The sequence below is a fragment of the Bombina bombina genome, chromosome 4 (genome assembly GCF_027579735.1).
Source record: "Bombina bombina isolate aBomBom1 chromosome 4, aBomBom1.pri, whole genome shotgun sequence".
Classification (NCBI taxonomy): Eukaryota; Metazoa; Chordata; class Amphibia; order Anura; family Bombinatoridae; genus Bombina; species Bombina bombina.
In genome coordinates this window covers 443,709,700-443,733,376 of record NC_069502.1, presented here as the reverse complement: position 1 = coordinate 443,733,376, position 23,677 = coordinate 443,709,700, and the positions used below count along the sequence as shown (strand labels likewise).

Sequence of the window (23,677 nt, the reverse complement as noted above, 5' to 3'; positions counted from 1 at the left end):
CAACACACAGCCATTAATGTGGCCATTATTTTCAAGCACTGCCTTAACCCTCTTGGGTATGGAGTTCACCAGGCGACATCACGAAGCTGGTGGATGTTAGAGACCTTGCGCTCCCCAACCTTCCGTTTGAGGATGCCCTACAGATGCTCAATAAGGTTTAGGTCTGGAGACATGCTTGGCCAGTCCATCACCTTTACCCTCCCCTTCTTTAGCAAGACAGTCATCGTCTTGGATGTGTGTTTGGGGCCGTTATCATGTTAGAATACTGCCCTGCGACCCAGTCTCCGAAGGGAGGGCATCATGCTCTGCTTCAGTATGTCACAGTACATGTTAGCATTCATGGTTCCCTCAATGAACTGTAGCTCCCCAGTGCTGGCAGCACTCATGCAGGCCCAGACCATGACACTCCCACCACCATGCTTGACTGTAGGAAAGACACACTTGTCTTTGTACTCCTCACCTGGTTGCCACCACACATGCTTGATACCATCTGAACCAAATAAGTTTATCTTAGTCTCATCGGACCACAGGACATGGCTCCAGTAATCCATGTCCTTAGTCTGCTTGTCTTCAGCAAACTGTTTGCAGGCTTTCTTGTGCATCATCTTTAGAAGAGACTTCCTTCTGGGGCGACAGCCATGCAGACCAATGTGATGCAGTGTGCAGCGTATGGTCTGAGCACTGACAGGCTGACCCCCCACCCCTTAAACCTCTGCAGCAATGCTGGCATCACTCATACATCTATTTCCCAAAGATAACCTCTGGATATGACGCTGAACATGTGCACTCCACTTCTTTGGTTGACCATGGCGAGGTCTGTTCTGAGTTGAACCTGTCCTTTGAAACCGCTGTATGGTCTTGCCCACCGTATTGCAGCTCAGTTTCAGGGTCTTGGCAATCTGCTTATAGCCTAGGCCATCTTTAAAGTAAAGCAATAATTCTTTTTTTTCAGATCCTCAAAGAGTTCTTTGCCATGAGGTGCCATGTTGAACTTTCAGTGACCAGTATAAGAGACTGTGAGAGCGATAACACCAAATTTAACACACTTGCTCACCATTCACACCTGAGACCTTGTAACACTAACGAGTCACATGACACCAGGGAGGGAAAATGGCTAATTGGGCCCAATTTGGACATTTTCACTTAGGGGTGTACTCACTTTTGTTGCCAATGGTTTAGACATTAATGGCTGTGTGTTGAGTTATTTTGAAGGGACAGCACATTTACACTGCTATATAGGCTGTGCACTCACTGCTGTACATTGTAGAAAAGTGTCATTTATTCAGTGTTGTCACATGAAAATATATAATAAAATATTGCAACATGCGCAGCCCTGGGTGCTTAATAGCATCAGACTTAGCTGTACTGTCCCCAGAGTCCCTGGGTGCAAGCCCTTAGGGAAAATTACAAAAAAGATTAATACAGTACACAGAGGAAGTCTACCACTCACTTGCAAGCACTCAGCTCAGATTAAAAGCAAAAATTGAATAGTTAGTTACCACATCTGGCCAAATGAGACAAGCCCAGGTACCACGTCAAGGTTTCTCCAAAAGCCAGGATCCCTAAACAGTCAAACAATGCAAGCTCTAAATCAAACAAACTGTGAACAAGTCAAGGGTGCACAGGCTTATGTAATCACCCTAGACACATACAAAACACGGAAGGGGATTGCCCTCTCAGACTGGACTGGGTACAAATCCTATGACCCTGCAACAAGCACAGCACTGGGTGCTTAGCTGTGCTGTCCCCAGAGTGACAGGCAGTTAACCCCAGACAAGTATCCATCTTTAGACATGTATATAAAAGTATCTCTATGCTAAAACCCTTTGCCTGCCTTTTATTTGTCTAACACCTGAGGCCTTATAACCTTTTGTGCAATTTTTTTAAAATAATTTTTATTAGAGGGTGTTATTACAAGTGTAACTGTTCTTTGTTATGTATTTTTTATGTGTTTTGTGCAATTTTTTTTTGTGAAACCGCTAACCAGAGCTCTGACAACACGCTAACCCAATAAACCTTAATTTCAATTGTGCTCAAGCGATCGGGTTTACATTCAAATTGTAATATGAGCGCAAAAACACCCATGATAAATCCCCTTTCACTTGCGCGTAACTGTTAGCGCGCCACTCGTAATCTGGCCCATTATTGGGCATTTATATTTTTGTTTAACATTACTATAACAACAAACACAGACAAGCCTCCTGCTGTTTGCAGTGCTTTACCCTACAGGTCATTTTATATGGTATCCAAATCTAAACTAGTTCAGCACACTTACTTGGTCATCTGTGCAGGCTACTCGTGCTCTGCCAGCACCAATACAATTCAAAGTTATAAAAATGTAGACGCACCAGAGATTTCAAATGTTCAAATATTTATTATTCCCAGGCTATGTACAAAAAAATGACAACGTTTCGGGGGTTATCCCTTATTCCTGTTGCATGCAAAATGAATAAGGAATAACCCCCAAAACGTTGTTGTTTTTTCTGTACATAGCCTGGGAATAATAAATATTTGAACATTTGAAATCTCTGGTACGGCTACATTTTACATGGTAGAAATATCTCAGATAAATCTTAATTTTTCACAAATATGTAATATTGTATTATGTAAACAAAAACAGCTTACAGTGGGCATACATTGCATGTTTGCCAGCTATCGCTTCAGCAATTTATAGTTTAACATAATTATTCATTGCATCTCCTGTCTTGTTTCTGACAGCTCTGTCAAACAGGGGGACGTTAATTCTGGAAGTTGCTTTGAAAGGCGCACTTCAGGCATTGGAGAAAGCAGTAAGAGAGCAACAACATCGTCAGCAGGAGTGCAGAGGATGTGCCCTGTGCCTTTTCCCAGAATGCTCCAACAAAACTAAACAGTGCAGTGGTGAGCATCAATTTAAATTGCTTCTAAACATTAAAAATATGATTCCAGTTTCAGCAAACAAGCATATGAAAATATGAACTCCTCCCTAGTCTGTGTATATTATGTTGTTTATTTTGAAACATGGTGCAAATTGTGCTCTTTCGTATCATGTGCATCGGTTTTGTCTTCGCTAGTACAGACTTAGGCCTAGCTTCCATTTGTGTTGTTAACTGGGGGTAACATAACATGTCTCCGTACACTTTAATAAAGATACTTGTTTTTATCACTAGTTTACACAGTTTTACCAATTGAAACTAGACTATCATTTCTAATGATGGAAAAATGACTAGGCAGCCATTAGCGATGGGCGAAAGTTTAGAAACATTCGAAAAATTAACCAAATTTTAACACGTTCGTTTGTTCGTTTTAAATTTCAAATGTTTATACAACATTCTAACATTTGCTCAATGTAATAGTATTTCTAATGCTATCTTTAAATGTAATATTCAAATTATGCAATATTCAAAATAGAAAAATGTGAATCAACATATTTGTATCTATTATGTATCATTTTAGTAAATTCCCTACCACATGAACTATTGAACTTCTGAATAGTATTTGTTAAATTGAATGTTACATTAGAAATTTCGAATGTGGATATTCGATCTAATTATGAACATTCAAAAACAAAAGCAGCATTCAAAAAACGTAAATAACATTCAATTACAAAATTTTAATGGATTTTCCTTTTTATCAACATTCAATTGTGCAAAACGAATGTCCAGAGGATTATTCGTTCTACCAAACAAATTGCACTTTCAGAACATTCGCCCATCCCTATCAGTCATGGGCATCCACATATATTTTTGTGAAGAGGACAAAAAAAATAAGTTGGTACTGAGCAGTAATTTAAGGTACGGTAAAGTCAAATTTAAACTTTTTACTTTGCATAGAGCATACAATGTTAAAACAAATTCACTTTACTTCTATTATCAAATATGCTGTGTGCTCTTGCTTTCCTTTGGTGAAAAGCATACCTAGGTAGCTTCAGGAGAAGCAGTGTACTACTGGGAGTTATCTGCTGGTTGGTGGCTGCAAATATATGCCTTTTGTCATCGGCTCACCAGATGTGTTCAGCTAGCTCCCAGTAGTGCATTTATGCTCATGAGTCTACAAAAATCAGATAATAGAAGTAAAATTTAAAGCTTTTTTTTTTTTTTTTTTTTTAAATTTCATGGTATATCTAAAACATGAAGTTTAATTTTAACTTTACTGTTCCTTTAAGTGTATACTTTTAGATTGAATAATTCCCTATAATGACCTATGAAATATTAACCATTGCTTTGGCAATCACATAGTGTTATGAGATACTTTATTTGAAAGATGAGGCTATAAGTGGGTTATTTTTGTAAAACGGAGGCAAATTTTAATGGATGACCCATGTTATTTGAGATTATTTGCTATTATTTATTTTTTTTGCATTGAATATGTGGTATCTAGAGGGTGATATGACCTGTAAATAGTAACAGGAGAGTTATATATGTGTGTATGCAAAAGTCATACTTATCTCTAAGAGTACAGAATATACAGTACAATTGTTTTTTTCATACCTGTCTTTGATTCCTACAGAGAGCCAACAACTTGCAATGTCTGAGCCTACATGTGAAGTTATTTTGGCAGCACACGCGCAACCAGACGCCTTAGAGAGAAGCTGGGCTCTGAGTCGAGCATGTGGATTCTACCAAATGTTCTGTCCTGAAGGGAATCACACTCAAGAGAGTTGTGTCCAGGCTATGGCTGGGCATTGTAACATCAGGCTTCAGGAGTGCAGTAAGATTATATTATTATTATTATGTTGTGTGCTCAGTGATGTAATTATACAGAGATAAACTAGCCAAAAAGGTGGTGGCAGTTGCACTGGAGTTTTCATTTCAAAGACAACGTGTGGGTGAGTCTGGAGGAAGATTTGTTAAATGTTAATAACTTTGGTAATCAATATTGGATTATTAAGAAAGACAGGAATAGTAAAATAACCTCTAATCCACTGATAGTGGAGACTTGTAATTTGGGACATTCTCCTTCGTAAATATCCATCTCTTTCTTTATAAACCCATCTTCCCTGACCACTTTACTAAGGAATGAAGCCTTTCCTGTTTTCATATAAATGGGCAAAACGTAGATGATAAAATCCCTTTACTCTTGGTTACCTTACTTTATATTATATCATTTTATACCTATACACCCTAAAAAGAGGAATCTGATCAAACTACAAACTTTATTTGAAACTCCATGTTTTAAACAATCTCTGACAAGAGGAATGATCTCATTCCTTATAGAATTCTACTTGATATCATAACCTAACCTCTTCCAACCTAAACTAACTTGTGGGAGAATGATTTAAATGTATCAGTCTCTAAAGAACAATGGGACATTTATTTTCACAAAAAATCCCCCATTTCTACTTCAGAATTAGAAACAAATTTTAAACTTTTGATGAGATGTTATCTATTTTGCATTTTCTCCATTAATTATCATTTTAAAACTATCCCCATAGATAACATGTAATGCAAACTAATACAATTTAAAATAACGCCAATAGTGCTTATTACTATATTCCCTTCCTCTGGAAACAAACAACTTGCCCATCTATTGGTGATTGAGTTCACATTTCAACTTAACGTTTTTATGTTAAAGCAAATACATTGGACTTCTTTAAAAATGCAGAATTCTATTTAAATAATGTCTCTTGAGGCCATGGGGTCAATTTATTAAGGTGCGGACGGACATGATACGCTGTAGCGTATCATGTCCGCGACACATTGATAAATGCCGACAGCATACGCATTTATCATTGCACCAGCAGTTCTGGTGAACTGCTGGTGCAATGCCGCCCCCTGCAGATTCGCAGACAATCAGCCGCTAGCATGGGGTGTCAATCAAAGCAATCGTTTCCGATCGTGCTGATTGCTGTCCGCCACCTCAGAGGTGGCGGACGAGTTAAGGAGCAGCAGTCTTAGGACCACTGCTTCTTAACTTCCGCTTCAGGTGAACCTGAAGCGGAGTGGGTCGGAAGCAGCATAAATTGACCCCCATTTGTTCTCATCTGACATACTCTCACATACCTTCATGACTATACTTGCTATATCATATGAGATTACAATGGACCACCTTAAAGGGGCATGAAACCGCACATTTTCTTTCATAATTCATATAGAAAATATTATTATAAAAAACGTTCTAATTGACTTTTATTATCTAATTTTCTTCATTCTTTTAGTATCCTTTGTTAAGGAAAAGCAATACACATGGGTGAGCCAATAACATGAGTCATATATATGTACAGCCATCAAACAGCATCTCCTGAGCCTACCTAAGTATCCGTTTTCAATAAAGGATACCAAGAGAATGACACAAATTAGACAATAGAAGTAAATTGGAAAGCTCTTTAAAATTGCTCTCTCTAAATGATTAAAGAAAATATTTGTGTTTCATGTCCCTTTAATTGATTTATCATAGACTATATGCAAACTGTATTGAGTTTGAATAGTCATTTCTATTTTTTGTGTTATTATATGCATACTTCCCAAGCTTCTGTGTGATTGGCTATAAGTTAATGTTGTTAAATATTCAATAAAAATTAATCAACAAAAAAAAAGTGGTGATGGAATGTATTATTACAGCCAATGCAAATGTAGGTTAGTAACAAAAAGATGCTCCTTTCTATAAGACATATTTCTGATCATTGCATCCTATGGTCAAGAGATATTGTTTTATTCCTCTCCCATTTGCATTATATTATTTATTTTAAAGGGACATGAAACCCAAATCTTTTCTTTCATGATTCTGATAGGGAATACAATCTTATAACAGTTTCCAGTTTACTTCTATTATTGCCTTTGCATCATTCTTTAGATATCTTTTGTTGAAGAAATAGAAATGTACATAAGTAAGCCAATAACACGAGGCATCTATGTGCAGCCACCAATCAGCAGCTATTTGCACCTATTTAGATATGCTTTTTAATAAAGTATATCAAAAGAATAAAGCACATTAGATAATAGAAGTATATTGGAAAGTTGTTTAAAATGGCATGCTCTTTCTAAACCATGAAAGAAAAAAAATTGTGTTTCGTGCCCCTTTAATCTATACACTTAAATGACTAGTACATCAAATTAAATACTGTAAAGGAAAAGTTTAGTTTTTTCTAAACAGGACATGAAAGTGATGTATTAAATTGAATGCATTTAGCCTTGTTTTGATGCTGTCAGAGATGGCATCAGAACCTCGCACAGTGAAGGGGGTAAGTAGTGCAGTGATTGGCAGCATATATATATATATATACTGTATATATATATTTATGTGTAGAGAAAATAACTCATTGTGTAAACTATTTACAAATCTAGACAAGTCAGAAGACTTGCTTTTCCCACAGAAACTCTCTAATTACATTGTTTCCAATGCAGCAAAGGATTCTGGGTGAGATATGCAAATGAGGTTCACAATGACTCACTTTTTTACTTTTAACCTGCTTTTTAAGGCAGACTTCCCTTTATACCATAGCATTGCTGCATTACACAGCTTTTAAGCTTAGCTAGGGTTAGTACAGTGATTCAGACCAATCCCAGGACAGCTGTTTCGTGGTTTTTGCCACTCATCAGCTGGGAGTAGGTTGAATCACTGCTTGGTAAAGTTGATTTCTGGGGGAAATAAAACAGCAATTAAAATTATGGGGAGGCGAAAAGTGAGTTTAAAATCCTCCACTAAATACAAAATGTAGAGAAAATAACTCATTGTGTAAACTATTTACAAATCTGGACAGGTCAGAAGACTTGCTTTTCCCACAGACACTCTCTGATTACATTGTTTCCAATGCAGCAAAGGATTCTGGGTGAGATATGCAAATGAGGTTCATATAGGTATATAAGCATATACATATATATTTACATTGCTGTCAATGTCTAACACCCCACTCCCACCCAAAACTATCTACACTGTCTAAAATGCTACATTTTCTTTAATAAAAAAAAACTATAATGTCCCCTATTTGAGGGCATTTTTGGGCATTTTTAGAAAAATTACCAGAGATCTATTCTCTGGTTAATTTTTGGAGTGCTAATTGCTACTGTGAGCTCGGGGTAGCAATTGCCAGTCACTTGTAATGGCTGGTTAATTATTGAGCACCGCAAACTGGCAAATTTGCCCATTTGCGGACATACGATAATTTAGCACTCCGCTTCTAATCTAGACCAAAATGTACTTCTTTATGCTCCTGCTTTTTTACTATTATTTAAGTTTTGTGCTTTAAACTGCAGTGCGCTAAAGAAGTAGTGCAAGGGCACCAGATCAGAGAGATCCAGTAAGTAAACAAATGTATTTCTTCTATATTAAAGCAGACATAAAATAGGTGGGCTGGTGGCAATTAGGAGAATGTCAGTGGTGGAAAAAAACAAAACAAATGAATCTGTCATTCACACTTGCTATTTGCCAATTGTATTATAGTAAAACTCACTGCGCAAACAAAGTCTGTGGAGAAACCCTGTAAGATAGTTACAGAGTTATTACTTGCACAATGCAGTGTTTGGACACTGTATTACCTGTTTTATATATGTCCCTAATTGCTTTCAGCAAAAGAGAGCGATAAGGGGAAACCTAGGTTCCAACTTTGTGGTGCCCAATACTTTATATATATATATATATATATATATATATATATATATATATATATATATATATATATATATATATATATATATATATATATATATATATATATATATATATATATACAGTTGCAAGAAAAAGTATGTGAACCCTTTTGAATGATATGGATTTCTGCACAAATTGGTCATAAAATATGATCTGATCATCATCTAAGTCACAACAATAGACAATGACAGTCTGCTTAAACTAATAACACACAAATAATGAAATGTTGCCATGTTTTTATTGAACAAACCATGTAAACATTCACAGTGCAGGTGGAAAAAGTATGTGAACCCCTAGACTAATGACATCTCCAAGAGCTAATTGGAGTGAGATGTCAGCCAACTGGAGTCCAATCAATGAGATGAGATTGGAGGTGTTGGTTACAGCTGCTCTGCCCTATAAAAAACACACACCAGTTCTGGGTTTGCTTTTCACAAGAAGCATTGCCTGATGTGAATGATGCCTTGCACAAAAGAGCTCTCAGAAGACCTACGATTAAGAATTGTTGACTTGCATAAAGCTGGAAAGGGTTATAAAAGTATCTCCAAAAGCCTTGCTGTTCATCAGTCCATGGTAAGACAAATTGTCTATAAATGGAGAAAGTTCAGCACTGCTGCTACTCTCCCTAGAAGTGGCCGTCCTGTAAAGATGACTGCAAGAGCACAGCGCAGACTGCTCAACGAGGTGAAGAAGAATCCTAGAGTGTCAGCTAAAGACTTACAAAAGTCACTTGCAAATGCTAACATCCCTGTTAGCGAATGTGCAATACGTAAAACACTAAACAAGAATGGATTTCATGGGAGGATACCACAGAGGAAGCCACTGCTGTCCAAACAAAACATTGCTGCACGTTTACAGTTTGCACAAGGGCACCTGGATGTTCCACAGCAGTACTGGCAAAATATTCTGTGGACAGATGAAACCAAAATTGAGTTGTTTGGAAGAAACACACAACACTATGTGTGGCGAAAAAGAGGCACAGCACACCAACATCAAAACCTCATCCCAACTGTGAACTATGGTGGTGGGGGCATCATGGTTTGGGGCTGCTTTGCTTAGTTTATCAAGACATTTTGCAAGAGAACTTAAGGCCATCTGTCTACCAGCTGAAGCTCAACAGAAGATGGGTGTTCAAACAGGACAATGACCTAAAGCATAGAAGTAAATCAACAACAGAATGGCTTAAACAGAAGAAAATACACCTTCTGAAGTGGCCCAGTCAGAGTCCTGACCTCAACCCGATTGAGATGCTGTGGCATGACCTCAAGAAAACGATTCACACCAGACATCCCAAGAATATTGCTGAACTGAAACAGTTCTGTAAAGAGGAATGGTCAATAATTACTCCTGACCGTTGTGCACGTCTGATCTGCAACTACAGGAAACGTTTGGTTGAAGTTATTGCTGCCAAAGGAGTTTCAACCAGTTATTAAATCCAAGGGTTCACATACTTTTTACACCTGCACTGTGAATGTTTACATGGTGTGTTCAATAAAAACATGGCAACATTTCATTCTTTGTGTGTTATTAGTTTAAGCAGACTGATTGTCTATTGTTGTGACTTAGATGATGATCAGATCACATTTTATGACAAATTTGTGCAGAAATCCATATCATTCCAAAGGGTTCACATACTTTTTCTTGCAACTGTATACTGTATATATAAAATTAAATTTCAAAATTTTACTTTACTTTTTACATTTTATATTACAATCTCATAATGTTTAATGTCCATTACCTGCAAATTGTATACAATATTTTCAGTAAGTAGCAGTTCACATTGTGTGTTGATATTGAAGACCTTGTTTTAAAAATAATAGATATACAGGTTCATCATATCTATAATATCTTGTCTCTCCTCAACATTTTGGTGAATCTAGATTACAATTTATTGAAACCTTTTTTATTTTTATATTGGTCCTGTTTTTGTTTGCTCTAACATGACTAGCAACATTGCATTGAACTCTTATTCCTAGAATCGGTCAGTGAATTGTTCAAGTATATTTTCTTCTCTCTAAGTGACTAAAAAATACTCTATTGTTTCAGTATAAATAATTTGCATTGAAAACAATAATGTTCAGTCAAGTCCTCCATATAATTCCCTATTGACATGACTCATAATTAATACATTTCTTGCAGGATTGGAGAGTGACATGGATTATCTAAACACATCCCCAGAGGATGAGAACACAGGTGAGCTAGGTGGTTGTTAACAGACCCAAGATCCCCCACATTACGACACACTAAAGTAAGTTGCACTATAAGGAACTTCCTATGAGATTATTGAGAATATTGGAGGAGGGATTCAGGACATTATGCACAAATAAAACAATTTAACACACTATAGTATATTGATGTATCTAGAGATGCACAAAAAACTCTAACATTCTACATGAGAGTTACATTTTTAAGATCTTTATTGACATATCCATTGGTTTTGTGTAAGATCCTGATTTCTGGTGAGCAGATGGGTTACTTTTGTTTTTCTCTAACATCAGTGACCTGTGGAGAGATGTTACCATCTACAAGCAACAGCACAGGAGCCAAGAGCCGTATAGTGGGAGGGAGCGTAACAAAGCCTGGATCATGGCCTTGGCTTGTGAACATTCGGCTTAATGGAGAGTTGATGTGCGGAGGTGTTCTGCTGGGAGATTTGTGGGTTTTGACTGCTGCTCACTGCTTTACTGGGTATGGAACCTACCATTATTTTTCGTGCTTTATTTTCTTAGTACTACTGATCTGTGAATGGGAGTATAGGAGATTTTGTTTTTATCATCTGATGAGTCTAATATCTGCTCCTAGTAACGTCAGTAAGACCAATATTTGTGAATCATCTTAGCTTGTATTAGTCACATTTAATGTTATTTTAGTGTCAAGTGGAATGTGCTGTACAATTTTAGGCTATTTTGTCTTTGTAATGAAAATACATTATTGATATGTCTGGCACATTCATTGGAATTGTTTCTTTTAACTACCGTGATATGTGCCTGACTTTGCAGAAACCTCAATGAACTGCATTGGACTGTAGTGATTGGTCAGTATGACCTCAGCAAAGAGGCAGCTGGAGAGAAAGTCCTTCAAGTTAACAGGATTCTTATGCATCCCAAAGTAAGACATCTGCAGAAACATAAATATATCTATTTTAAAACATAAATTCTGTTAATTGTCAGTGCATGTTATCCAAGCACAGCACAAAAAAATAATAAAAAAGGAGATTAATTGTGAATTAAACTTCCCAGTCCACCAAATATTTTATTTTAAGTTATGATGAAGGGGTGAAGGCCCGGAAACGTCACTTTTGGGAATAAAGGTAAATTTTATCCTTTACTTGTGAAGAAATCCAAAGAGTGTGGTATTTTTTTGTATTTGATTTCTTTGACCTTCACCATGGAGGCTGTTGAGGACAGTGAAAGTGTAGACCCCACACTGATTATTGCATATTATAAAATATGATATTATCTTATATGATATTATATATAAAACTATTTTGTGGGGTGGTAGAGTTTAATTTTAGAATCTTCAAGTTTTCTAATGCTTGATTGGGTAGTTTAACACTGGCATTAAAGGGACAGTATGCACCAATTTGCAAATAATTGCATGTAATAGACACTACTATAAAGAAAAATATGTACAGATATTGATATAAAAATACTTGAATAATTGCCTGAGTGCTGAATCTGACTCTCACTCTACAAATAACTGATTATAATAATAATATAAGATGCTCAGGAAGCAGGGACACGTGCCAGGTGTACATCCTTTAAGAATCCACATTTTTGGTTGACTAACATGACTAACAACTCCACTGCAAAGCTGAAGTCAACCTTGAGAAATATCCATGATAGGCAGAGTGGCGAAAATTCAATGTATGAAATGCTTGTAGTGAAAGAGGAACTTTGGGGATAGTAAAAGTAGATGAAAAGCTAAGTAAGATTGGAATAGTGATGAAGGGAAATAGTAGATGGATATGGAGCTGAGGGGACATTGGCCTAGATTCAATAAAATCTGAATGTGAATGTACTATCTTGTGGAAAAAACTCACCACAACATTGCAAATTTCAGAATTCATAAATATATTGCTCACTCTTGTCACATCTGTAAGTATTAAGTCAATCTCCTTTATTATTAAGGGAGCCAGATCTATTTCATAGTTGTTAACTTATCGTCACATAGAACAGGTCCCACTGTGAAAGATACTGTAAAAAACAAAACTATAAACTTCACTATATAAAATAGTCCTTTTAAGGTATACCACAGGGAAAGTTTGAGAACCGCTATTCTATGACCCTAAGTAGTTCAACAAGGAAGAAAAAATGCCATATATATATTTAATTCAGCTTAGTGCTGGAAAACTAAAACTATTTAAGAACACATACAATATAAATACATAAAATAATTTTACCAATCAACTGGAGATGGCTCAGAATTAAATGTTTTTAAAAGACTAAAGGTTGTATAATGGACATAAGGCTATTTATTCTGAAATATGAATTGTTTTAAAAATAAAATAGCTCATCAAACCTGTTGGTCTACATTTTACAGTGTACTTCACACCTTGTTTTTCTAGCATTAATACATCTCCCCTCACTATATTTAAACAATGTGACAATATCGATAGTGCAAATTCTTTCTAATCCAATCGCAAATGTTCCTCCCAACAGTTTAATCAGAAAACCTTTAATAATGACCTTGCACTGCTGGAACTGAGGAGTCCTGCTACAGCCTGTGAGAGAGCAAGACCTGTTTGTTTGCCCACAGTATCTGAGGAACCAGCCGCAGGCACAAGCTGTTACATTGCTGGATGGGGCTCGCTTTATGAAGGTCAGCCTCATCTAATACATAACATTATGGAGAATAGTTTGACCCAAGAAACCTAATTTAGTCAGCTCGTAACTGTACCTGAAGTGTTAGCTTAATTGATTCCTAACAAAGCTTAAGGAATTTCCCAGGCACTCATCTTTCTCTTTATAGGTTATACTAGAAACCCAGAGCACATATCTACAACCTTTCTGCCAAATATTGTTGTCTCATATTAATACTAAACCTGTAACCATTCACTGAAGCCTTACTACTAAGCCTTAATATTAACCTGGTTTAAATGTATCTTAAGTGGTATTTAGGCCACCAGTAGAGGCACTTCAGGACTTGACCTCTTATTTTTATTTACTGAGATTGCCATGATAATGATGTAAATAAGGTAAACAGTATATCACACAGTCAGTGAATTGTACGGTGGCACTCTAATGACTTGGAATACCCTAGAAAAGGAAGCGAAAAAATCACCCAAGTTGCATGTGATCTTTTGCTCAACAAACTGTTATGCATTTCAATGGGGGATATTATTGTATTGTATAAGCAACTAAATAGACCAATATTTTGTAACATAATTATTTTAAAAACATTTCCTGTTATGAGAGAAATTCTGAACAGTCATATCTGTAACATGTTAATTTATTTTATTAAATAGAAACATGTTTGCAATATACAGTCATGGGAAAAAGAAAGTATACCCTCTTTGATTTCTATGGTTTTACGTATCATGACATAATAACAATCATCTGGTCCTTAGCAGGTCTTAAAAATAGGTAAATACAACCTCAGATAACACCTGACATATTACACTGTGTCATGATTTATTTACTAAAAATAAAGCCAACATGGAGAAGCCATGTGGAAAGACAGTTGCCAATCTTCCCAGGAGTGGACATCCCAGCAAATTCACCGCAAGGTCAGACCGTGCAATGTTCATAGAAATTGCAAAATTAAAGGCCTCAGAATGTTAAATGTTAAAGTTCATAAAGGTATAATTAGAAAAAGACTGGACAAGTATGGTTTGTAAGGAAGGGTTGCCAGGAAAAACCCTCTTCTCTCTATAAAGAACATGGCAGCATGGCTTAGGTTTGCAAAGTTGCATCTGTACAAACCACAAGACTTCTGGAACAATGTCCTTTGGACACACAAGACCAAAGTGGAGATGTTTGGCCATAATGCACAGCACCACTTTTGTCAAAAAACAAACACAGCATATCAGCATAAATACCTCATATCAGCTGTTAAACACGATGGTGGAGGGGTGATGATTTGGGCTTGTTTTGAAGCCGCAGGACCTGGGCACCTTGCAGTAATTGAGTCAACCATGAACTCCTCTGTATACCAAAGTATTTTAGTGTCAAATGTGAGGCCATCTGTCCGACACCTAAAGCTTGGCCAATATTGGGTCATGCAACAGGGCAATGATCCCAAGCACATCAGCAAATCTACAACAGAATGGCTGAAAAAGAAAAAAATTAAGGTGTTGCAATGGCTTAGTCAAAGTCCAGATCTCAACCCAATTGAAATGCTGTGGCAGGACCTTAAGAGAGCTGTGCATAAACGATTGCCCACAAACCTTAATGAACTGAAGCAACGTTGTAAAGAAGGGTGGGCCAATATTCCTCCACAGCGATGTGAGAGACTTATCATACAGAGTCATACAGAAAACAATTACTTCAAGTTATTGCTGCTAAAAGTGGTTCTACAAGCTATTGAATCATAAGGTGCACTTAGTTTTTCACACATGACTTCTCCATTTTGGCTTTATATTTGTTAAATAAATCATGACACGGTGTAATATGTCAGGTGTGTTGTTCATCTAAGGTTGTATTTACCTATTTTTTAGACCTTCTAAGGACCAGATGATTTTTATTATGTCCTGATACACAAAACCATAGAATTCAAAGAGAGTGTACTTTCTTTTTCCATGACTGTACATCAATTAGCAAAAATGCTTCTAGTAAAAGTCATTACTGTTTTTCATGCACCAGCATTTAAACACCCAATCTCTCAGAAAGGTGTAGATTACGAGTGGCGCACTAACTGTTGCACACGAGTGATAAGGGGTTTATCCTGGCTCTTTGCACATGTCGGAAGTATTACAAATTAAAAGTAAACACATTCACTTGAGCGCAATAATTTAACGCGTGTCGGGATAGAGAGACTTCAGAGCTTTGGTCAACTGTTACGCATGTCAAAAAAGTTGCACAAAACACAACAAAAATACATTTAAAAGTACAGTTAAACTGTCTGATAAAAAATATAAAATTATTAAATAAAAAGTTAGAAGGGCTCAAAGATATGAAGTCTCAGGTGTAAGATAAAAAGGCCTGCAAAGGGCTTTCACATGAAGATACATACAGTACATACATACACATGTCTAAATATGTATATATATATATACTGTATATATATATATATATGTATACATATATGTGTTTATGTGTGTGTACCAACGTTCCCTGTAGCATGCGCGGTATCGTGGGCGCGCACTGCTCTGCATAGGCCCGCACACTGATAAAGGCCGCCGCACATGCCGGTGTTCTGTTCTGTCAGATCAGTCAGCTGTCTCATAAAACTCGGAAGTGGGATGCTTATGAGAAGTGTCATTGCTGCCTCCATGAGTTACGTTGCCGGTGTAATATGGAACAAGGGCGAGGATTGCCTCACATTGTTTGACAATGAGATGTTGTGCGCTGCTCTGAGCTCCAGTTATAAGACAGGTAGTGGCGCTGTGACAGTGGATGTGGGAACCTGGTAACTGATGTGACACGGTTGTGGCACTGTCTGTACTATATCAGAACATGGGTAGCAGTTCGGTGTGAGGGGGCGTGGGGAGGATGTCAGGCGTGTATAACAAAGTCTGATTTATTTTTACTTTTATATCACCATGTCAGTATATTAAGCTCCTGCCCACGTTGTTTTAATACAGTCAAGTAACAGTCTCAATATTGTACAATTATATTGCCCCATTGTGAGTGTCATTACAAATAACCGTGTAATAAAATAATAAAAAACAACCGTGTCACATCAGTTACCGGGTTCCCACATCCACTGTCACAGCGTCATTCCCTGTCTTATAACTGGCGCTTGATTGTAAGCGAGCTCAGAGCAGTGCACAACATCTCATTGTCAAAAAATCGGCTAGATTACGAGTTTTGCGGTAAGAGCGGCTCGGTGCTAACTTGCAAGTTATTTCCACTGCTCACCTCCCTATAGCACTGCTATTACAGGTTTGAAAAAACTCGGCGTTAGCAGGCAATATGTGATTGTTGAGCAAAATTGAGCTCCATACCCCACTCAAATACCAGCGCTGCTTTGAGCTGGTTTTATGTTCTTGTGCAGTATTTCCCCATAGACCTCAATGGGGAGAGCCGGCTAAAAAAAAGCCTAACACCTGCAATAAAGGAGTGTAAAGCTCCATAACGCAGCCCCATTGATTCCTATGGGGAAACAAAATTTATGTTTACACCTAACACCCTAACATAAACCCGAGTCTAAACGCCCCTAATCTGCTGCCCCTGACATCGCAGACACCTACATTACACTTATTAACCCCTAATCTGCCGCCCCCAATGTCGCCGCCACCTACATAAATTTAATAACCCCTAATCTGCCGCCCCCAGCGTCACTGCCACTATACTAAAGTTATAAACCTAACCCTAAATCTAACCCTAAACCTAACACCCCTAACTTTAATATAATTAAAATAAATCTAAATAAAAATTACTATCAGTAACTAAATAATTCCTATTTAAAACTAAACACTTACCTATAAAATAAACCATAAGCTAGCTACAATATAACTAATAGTTACATTGTAGATATCTTAGGTTTTATTTTTATTTCACAGGTAAGTTTGTATTTATTTTAACTAGGTAGACTAGTTACTAAATAGTTATTAACTATTTACTAACTATAAATACAATAAATAGAAATGTACCTGTAAAATAAACCCTACCTTAGTTACAATAACACCTAACCTTACACTACAATTAAATAAATTACATTAATTAAATACAATTAACTAAATTACAAAAAAAACACACTAAATTACACAAAATAAAAAAGAAATGATCAAATATTAAAACTAATTACACCTAATCTAATAGCCCTATCAAAATAAAAAGCACCCCCCCAAAATAAAACCCCACCTAACCTAAACTAAACTGCCAATAGCCCTTAAAATGGCCTTTTGTGGGGCATTGCCCCAAATAAATCAGCTCTTTTACTTGTAAAAAAAAATACAAACAACCCCCCAACAGTAAAACTCACCAAATAAAATCCTATCTAAATAAACCTAAGCTCCCCATTGCCCTGAAAAGGGCAATTGTATGGGCATTGCCCTTAAAAGGGCATTTAGCTCTTTTTCCGCCCAAACCCTAAGCTAAAAATAAACACTAACCCCCGAAGATCCACTTACAGTTTTTGAAGATCTAACATCCATCATCAACGAAGCAGCAGAAGTCCTCATCGAAGCCGGCAGAAGTCTTCATCCAAGCGGGCCAAAGTCTTCATCCCAGCCGGCAGAAGTCTTCATCCAGATGGCATCTTCTATCTTCATCCATCCGCTGCGGAGCGGCTCCATCTTCAAGACATCAGGCGCGGAGCATCCTCTTCAATCGATGTCTCTTCCAGAATGAAGGTTCCTTTAAGGGACATCATCCAAGATGGTGTCTCTTGAATTCCGATTGGCTGACAGAATTCTATCAGCCAATCGGAATTAAAGGGTACAAAATCCTTTTGGCTGATGCAATCAGCCAATAGGATTGAGCTTGCATTCTATTGGGTGCTTGGAACAGCCAATAGAATGCAAGCTCAATCCTATTGGCTGATTGGATCATGGATCATTGGATTGGATCATCATGAATGATGATGGCAGGGTAGAATAACGGGTTGTACGAGGTGTGATGCTTGTGGAGATGCATGTTGGAACTTTGTGCTTTGTTGAGGTACACATACCCATCTCTTTTTACACCCTGCTGTCAGATGGAAGAGTCAGTGGCGGTGTAGGTTTGATTTTGTACTTGTTGATCATAAGTTATATGCTTGCTTGGATGAAACCAGAACGAGTGTGGATGTTGTCAGTACTTTAGATGTAGGATTGGTGATCGTGCAGTAAATAAGATGTGTCTTTTTGCTTCACCAATAACGCATGGGGGAGGCTACCAGGAGGTGGAGGGTTAGGATGATCCTTAGGCGATTTGGCCAATATTGGGGGTGTGAGGTCCCCTTTCGATTGTGAATGGTCCTTAATCACAGATTAAGAGTTTGTAAGAATAAAGTTGTTTGTTGTATTATGTCTTATGAGATTAGGATCCCCTGCAGGCCTTGCGATATTGGTATACACATTTACTATATTACACTGGTTAATCTTTTGAATTGGGTACACTATAATATACAATTGTTTTAGATTCATGAACACGTTGTTAGCAGAATCATTGTTTTTTTCTGTCTTTGCACATGGACAGCCATGATTGACTGAGATGAAGGGGAGGGTTTTCACTTGCCTTTAAAGGTTTGTCATTTTCCACAGTTGTTTGTCAGAGGAAGGGACTGTGTTTTGTCCCGAAATGTCACACAAAAAAATATTTATTTAAACACAAACGGCTGAAGATCAGTGAGTGCTTAATATTTGATCTTATTGAAACTCTCCATAGCACCCTGGCTGTTATCGCTTGATGGTGAGAGTGCATACACCTAACTACTATATATATAGAACATATTCTACTTTGTGAATAAGATTAGAATGTGCGCAAGTAAGGGTGTTTTTTTGCCACTTTTCACACCCCTTTGAAGTCCATAAGGAATAAAATAATGCATAAGAGATACGCACTTTTTACTTTCAACACGCACTACCAGATGCAAGCAAAAATCTTACTTCTAGCAAATTTAGCGTGCAAATGGAATTGATAAATTGCGTTCCATTCGTAATCTAGCCCAAAGTCAGCAGTGGCTGGTATGACACAAATTATGCTAATTGTTAAACTCTTGAAGGCTGCCTCTTATCTCAGTGGATTTTGACAGTTTTCACAGCTAGACAGTGCTAGTTCATGTGTGCCATATAGATAAGATTGTGCTCACTCCCGTGTAATTGCACTTGAGCCAGCACTGATTGGCTAACATGCAAGTCTGTCAAAAGAACTAAACTGAGGGGGCAGTCTGCAGATGCTTAGATACAAGGTAATCACAGAGTTAAAAGGTGTATTAATATGACAGTGTTGGTTATTCAGAACCAGGGAATTGGTAATAAATTAATTATCTATCTTTTTAAACACTAAATATTCTGGAGTAGACTGTCCCTGTAAGTGCTTACAATACATTTATTCTAATGTAAATCAAATATTAGAGCAGATTTTTGCACCTCCTGAAAGCATCTCCCTATCATACTTTATAAAATTGATTTTATTTGCATCAAAAAGCAGCTGATATGTATTCGTCTCACATTATAATAATGTGGTTTCTGAAGCTACAACATGTTTTACCCTCCCCTGTAATATAGAAGGACTATTTAAAAAGAACATTTGAGTAAAAATGGATGTACATTCTGGAATTGTTTCTACAGGGAGTGCAGAATTATTAGGCAAGTTGTATTTTTGAGGATTAATTTTATTATTGAACAACAACCATGTTCTCAATGAACCCAAAAAACTCATTAATATCAAAGCTGAATAGTTTTGGAAGTAGTTTTTAGTTTGTTTTTAGTTTTAGCTATTTTAGGGGGATATCTGTGTGTGCAGGTGACTATTACTGTGCATAATTATTAGGCAACTTAACAAAAAACAAATATATACCCATTTCAATTATTTATTTTTACCAGTGAAACCAATATAACATCTCAACATTCACAAATATACATTTCTGACATTCAAAAACAAAACAAAAACAAATCAGTGACCAATATAGCCATTTTTCTTTGCAAGGACACTCAAAAGCCTGCCATCCATGGATTCTGTCAGTGTTTTGATCTGTTCACCATCAACATTGCGTGCAGCAGCAACCACAGCCTCCCAGACACTGTTCAGAGAGGTGTACTGTTTTCCCTCCTTGTAAATCTCACATTTGATGATGGACCACAGGTTCTCAATGGGGTTCAGATCAGGTGAACAAGGAGGCCATGTCATTAGATTTTCTTCTTTTATACCCTTTCTTGCCAGCCACGCTGTGGAGTACTTGGACGCGTGTGATGGAGCATTGTCCTGCATGAAAATCATGTTTTTCTTGAAGGATGCAGACTTCTTCCTGTACCACTGCTTGAAGAAGGTGTCTTCCAGAAACTGGCAGTAGGACTGGGAGTTGAGCTTAACTCCATCCTCAACCCGAAAAGGCCCCACAAGCTCATCTTTGATGATACCAGCCCAAACCAGTACTCCACCTCCACTTTGCTGGCATCTGAGTCGGACTGGAGCTCTCTGCCCTTTACCAATCCAGCCACGGGCCCATCCATCTGGCCCATCAAGACTCACTCTCATTTCATCAGTCCATAAAACCTTAGAAAAATCAGTCTTGAGATCTTTCTTGGCCCAGTCTTGACGTTTCAGCTTGTGTGTCTTGTTCAGTGGTGGTCGTCTTTCAGCCTTTCTTACCTTGGCCATGTCTCTGAGTATTGCACACCTTGTGCTTTTGGGCACTCCAGTGATGTTGCAGCTCTGAAATATGGCCAAACTGGTGGCAAGTGGCATCTTGGCAGCTGCACGCTTGACTTTTCTCAGTTCATGGGCAGTTATTTTGCGCCTTGGTTTTTCCACACGCTTCTTGCGACCCTGTTGACTATTTTGAATGAAACGCTTGATTGTTCGATGATCACGCTTCAGAAGCTTTGCAATTTTAAGAGTGCTGCATCCCTCTGCAAGATATCTCACTATTTTTGACTTTTCTGAGCCTGTCAAGTCCTTCTTTTGACCCATTTTGCCAAAGGAAAGGAAGTTGCCTAATAATTATGCACACCTGATATAGGGTGTTGATGTCATTAGACCACACCCCTTCTCATTACAGAGATGCACATCACCTAATATGCTTAATTTGTAGTAGGCTTTCGAGCCTATACAGCTTGGAGTAAGACAACATGCATAAAGAGGATGATGTGGTCAAAATACTCATTTGCCTAATAATTCTGCACTCCCTGTATTGTAGGATCTATAACTATAGATATTTAAGGATCTACTGTATTTAGGATCTATTACAGCCCATCTGATTTCTAAGATATATATCATTATTATATCATTTTAAACAGCTCCATTTGTGATATTTGTTTTTAGTATCATGTGCCCTTTTTTTTTTTTACTTTGTTAAGTAAAGGATTGTGTTTCATTAATACTTGTTTTATGTCTGTAAAGGTTGTTGCACAATTTGTATGAATTTATGTTCCCCTAGGAATATAGTTTTTATGTATCTATTTCTACAGCATTGTGTTGTTTTTATTTTGAAATATGAAAATATTTATAGTATTAGCCATTTTATATTATTGGTATAAAGCAGCCACACAAATTATTTTTTGTGTAGGCTCACTGTTGTATATTAATCTATATAGATGGACCCCCATCAGATGTAGCGATGGAAGCTCGTGTTCCAATCCTGAGCCAGGAATCTTGCCGCGGCACCTTGGGGAAAGACATGCTGACCAATACCATGTTTTGTGCAGGATACCTTAGCGGAGGCATAGACTCTTGCCAGGTAACACCACCACTTTCCATCCCATTCTAAAAGTTGCAAAGAATACATATTACTACTACTACTACTAATGATACTACTACTAATAATAATAATAATAGTAATAATATTGTGGAAGACAAATTATGGATTCAGAAAGGGAGTGATAGAAGCATATACATATAGTATAATTGATAAAGGATGTTTGTGTGTGCCACATAGACACTGCTGCACATTATAGTATAATCTCTGATTTTATCTTTACTCACGTCCTTTAACTACAGTGTCCTCATTGGACAGGGCCTCCTAGTCTAACCATGTATTTTATTGCAGGGTGACTCCGGGGGGCCTCTCACCTGCCAGGATCCTGTCTCCAAAAGATATGTACTTTATGGAATAACATCATGGGGTGATGGTTGTGGAGAGAGAGGGAAACCAGGAGTGTATACTAGAGTCACTGCCTTCAACAACTGGATTAGTCTTCAAATGAATAGTAAATATCTACCATAACCGATTTTGCCTTAGTTTCTAGATATTTTTTATATTATCCTCTATAAAGGGTAGTAAAAGTCAAATTTCAAAACCACAGCAACAGATTTAGAATTTCTTTAGAAGTCTTTTTTTTAATACTGCTAGAATGTTAACTATGATTAGGAACTTCCAGCACATATTTGCCTTCTACTTATGCTCACTCCAGAGCCTACCTCATGCAAATAAGATAAATAATGCAAAGAGGAATTAAATTTAACTTCCATGTCCCGTTAAAGCTTATCATTCTACCAGTAAAATAAGTAGTTTCTCCAACATAGGTGTGTCCGGTCCACGGCGTCATCCTTACTTGTGGGATATTCTCCTCCCCAACAGGAAATGGCAAAGAGCCCAGCAAAGCTGGTCACATGATCCCTCCTAGGCTCCGCCTTCCCCAGTCATTCTCTTTGCCGTTGTACAGGCAACATCTCCACGGAGATGGCTTAGAGTTTTTTAGTGTTTAACTGTAGTTTTTATTATTCAATCAAGAGTTTGTTATTTTAAAATAGTGCTGGTATGTACTATTTACTCTGAAACAGAAAAGAGATGAAGATTTCTGTTTGTAAGAGGAAAATGATTTTAGCAACCGTTACTAAAATCGATGGCTGTTTCCACACAGGACTGTTGAGAGGAATTAACTTCAGTTGGGGGAAACAGGGAGCAGACCTTTGCTGCTTGAGGTATGACACATTTCTAACAAGACGATGTAATGCTGGAAGCTGTCATTTTCCCTATGGGATCCGGTAAGCCATTTTTATTACATGAAGAGAAAAAAGGGCTTCACAAGGGCTTTAAGACTGTAGACATTTTCTGGGCTAAAACGATTTATATATAAGCATATTTTATACTCCATAGCCTTGAGGAATTATTTTAATCTTGGGAACTATGTAAAATAACCGGCAGGCACTGTATTGGACACCTTATTCTCTAGGGGCTTTCCCTAATCATAGGCAGAGTCTCATTTTCGCGCCTCTATTGCGCACTTGTTTTTGGGAAGCATGACATGCAGCTGCATGTGTGAGGAGCTCTGATACATAGAAAAGACTTTCTGAAGGCGTCATTTGGTATCGTATTCCCCTTTGGGCTTGGTTGGGTCTCAGCAAAGCAGATACCAGGGACTGTA

General features: G+C 37.4%; 1 protein-coding gene across 1 annotated transcript in view; it reads left to right on the top strand.

Annotated features, from left to right (window-relative positions):
- PRSS56 (serine protease 56) overlaps positions 1-23,677 on the top strand; it is a 95,020-nt gene that overhangs the window by 3,221 nt on the left and 68,122 nt on the right. Inside the window, exons 2-9 of the mRNA XM_053711910.1 lie at positions 2,719-2,880; positions 4,489-4,689; positions 10,705-10,758; positions 11,064-11,253; positions 11,565-11,673; positions 13,227-13,386; positions 21,908-22,050; positions 22,360-22,519. Coding sequence (XP_053567885.1) covers positions 2,719-2,880; positions 4,489-4,689; positions 10,705-10,758; positions 11,064-11,253; positions 11,565-11,673; positions 13,227-13,386; positions 21,908-22,050; positions 22,360-22,519 — 1,179 coding nt within the window. The remainder of the gene's footprint in view (positions 1-2,718; positions 2,881-4,488; positions 4,690-10,704; positions 10,759-11,063; positions 11,254-11,564; positions 11,674-13,226; positions 13,387-21,907; positions 22,051-22,359; positions 22,520-23,677) is intronic.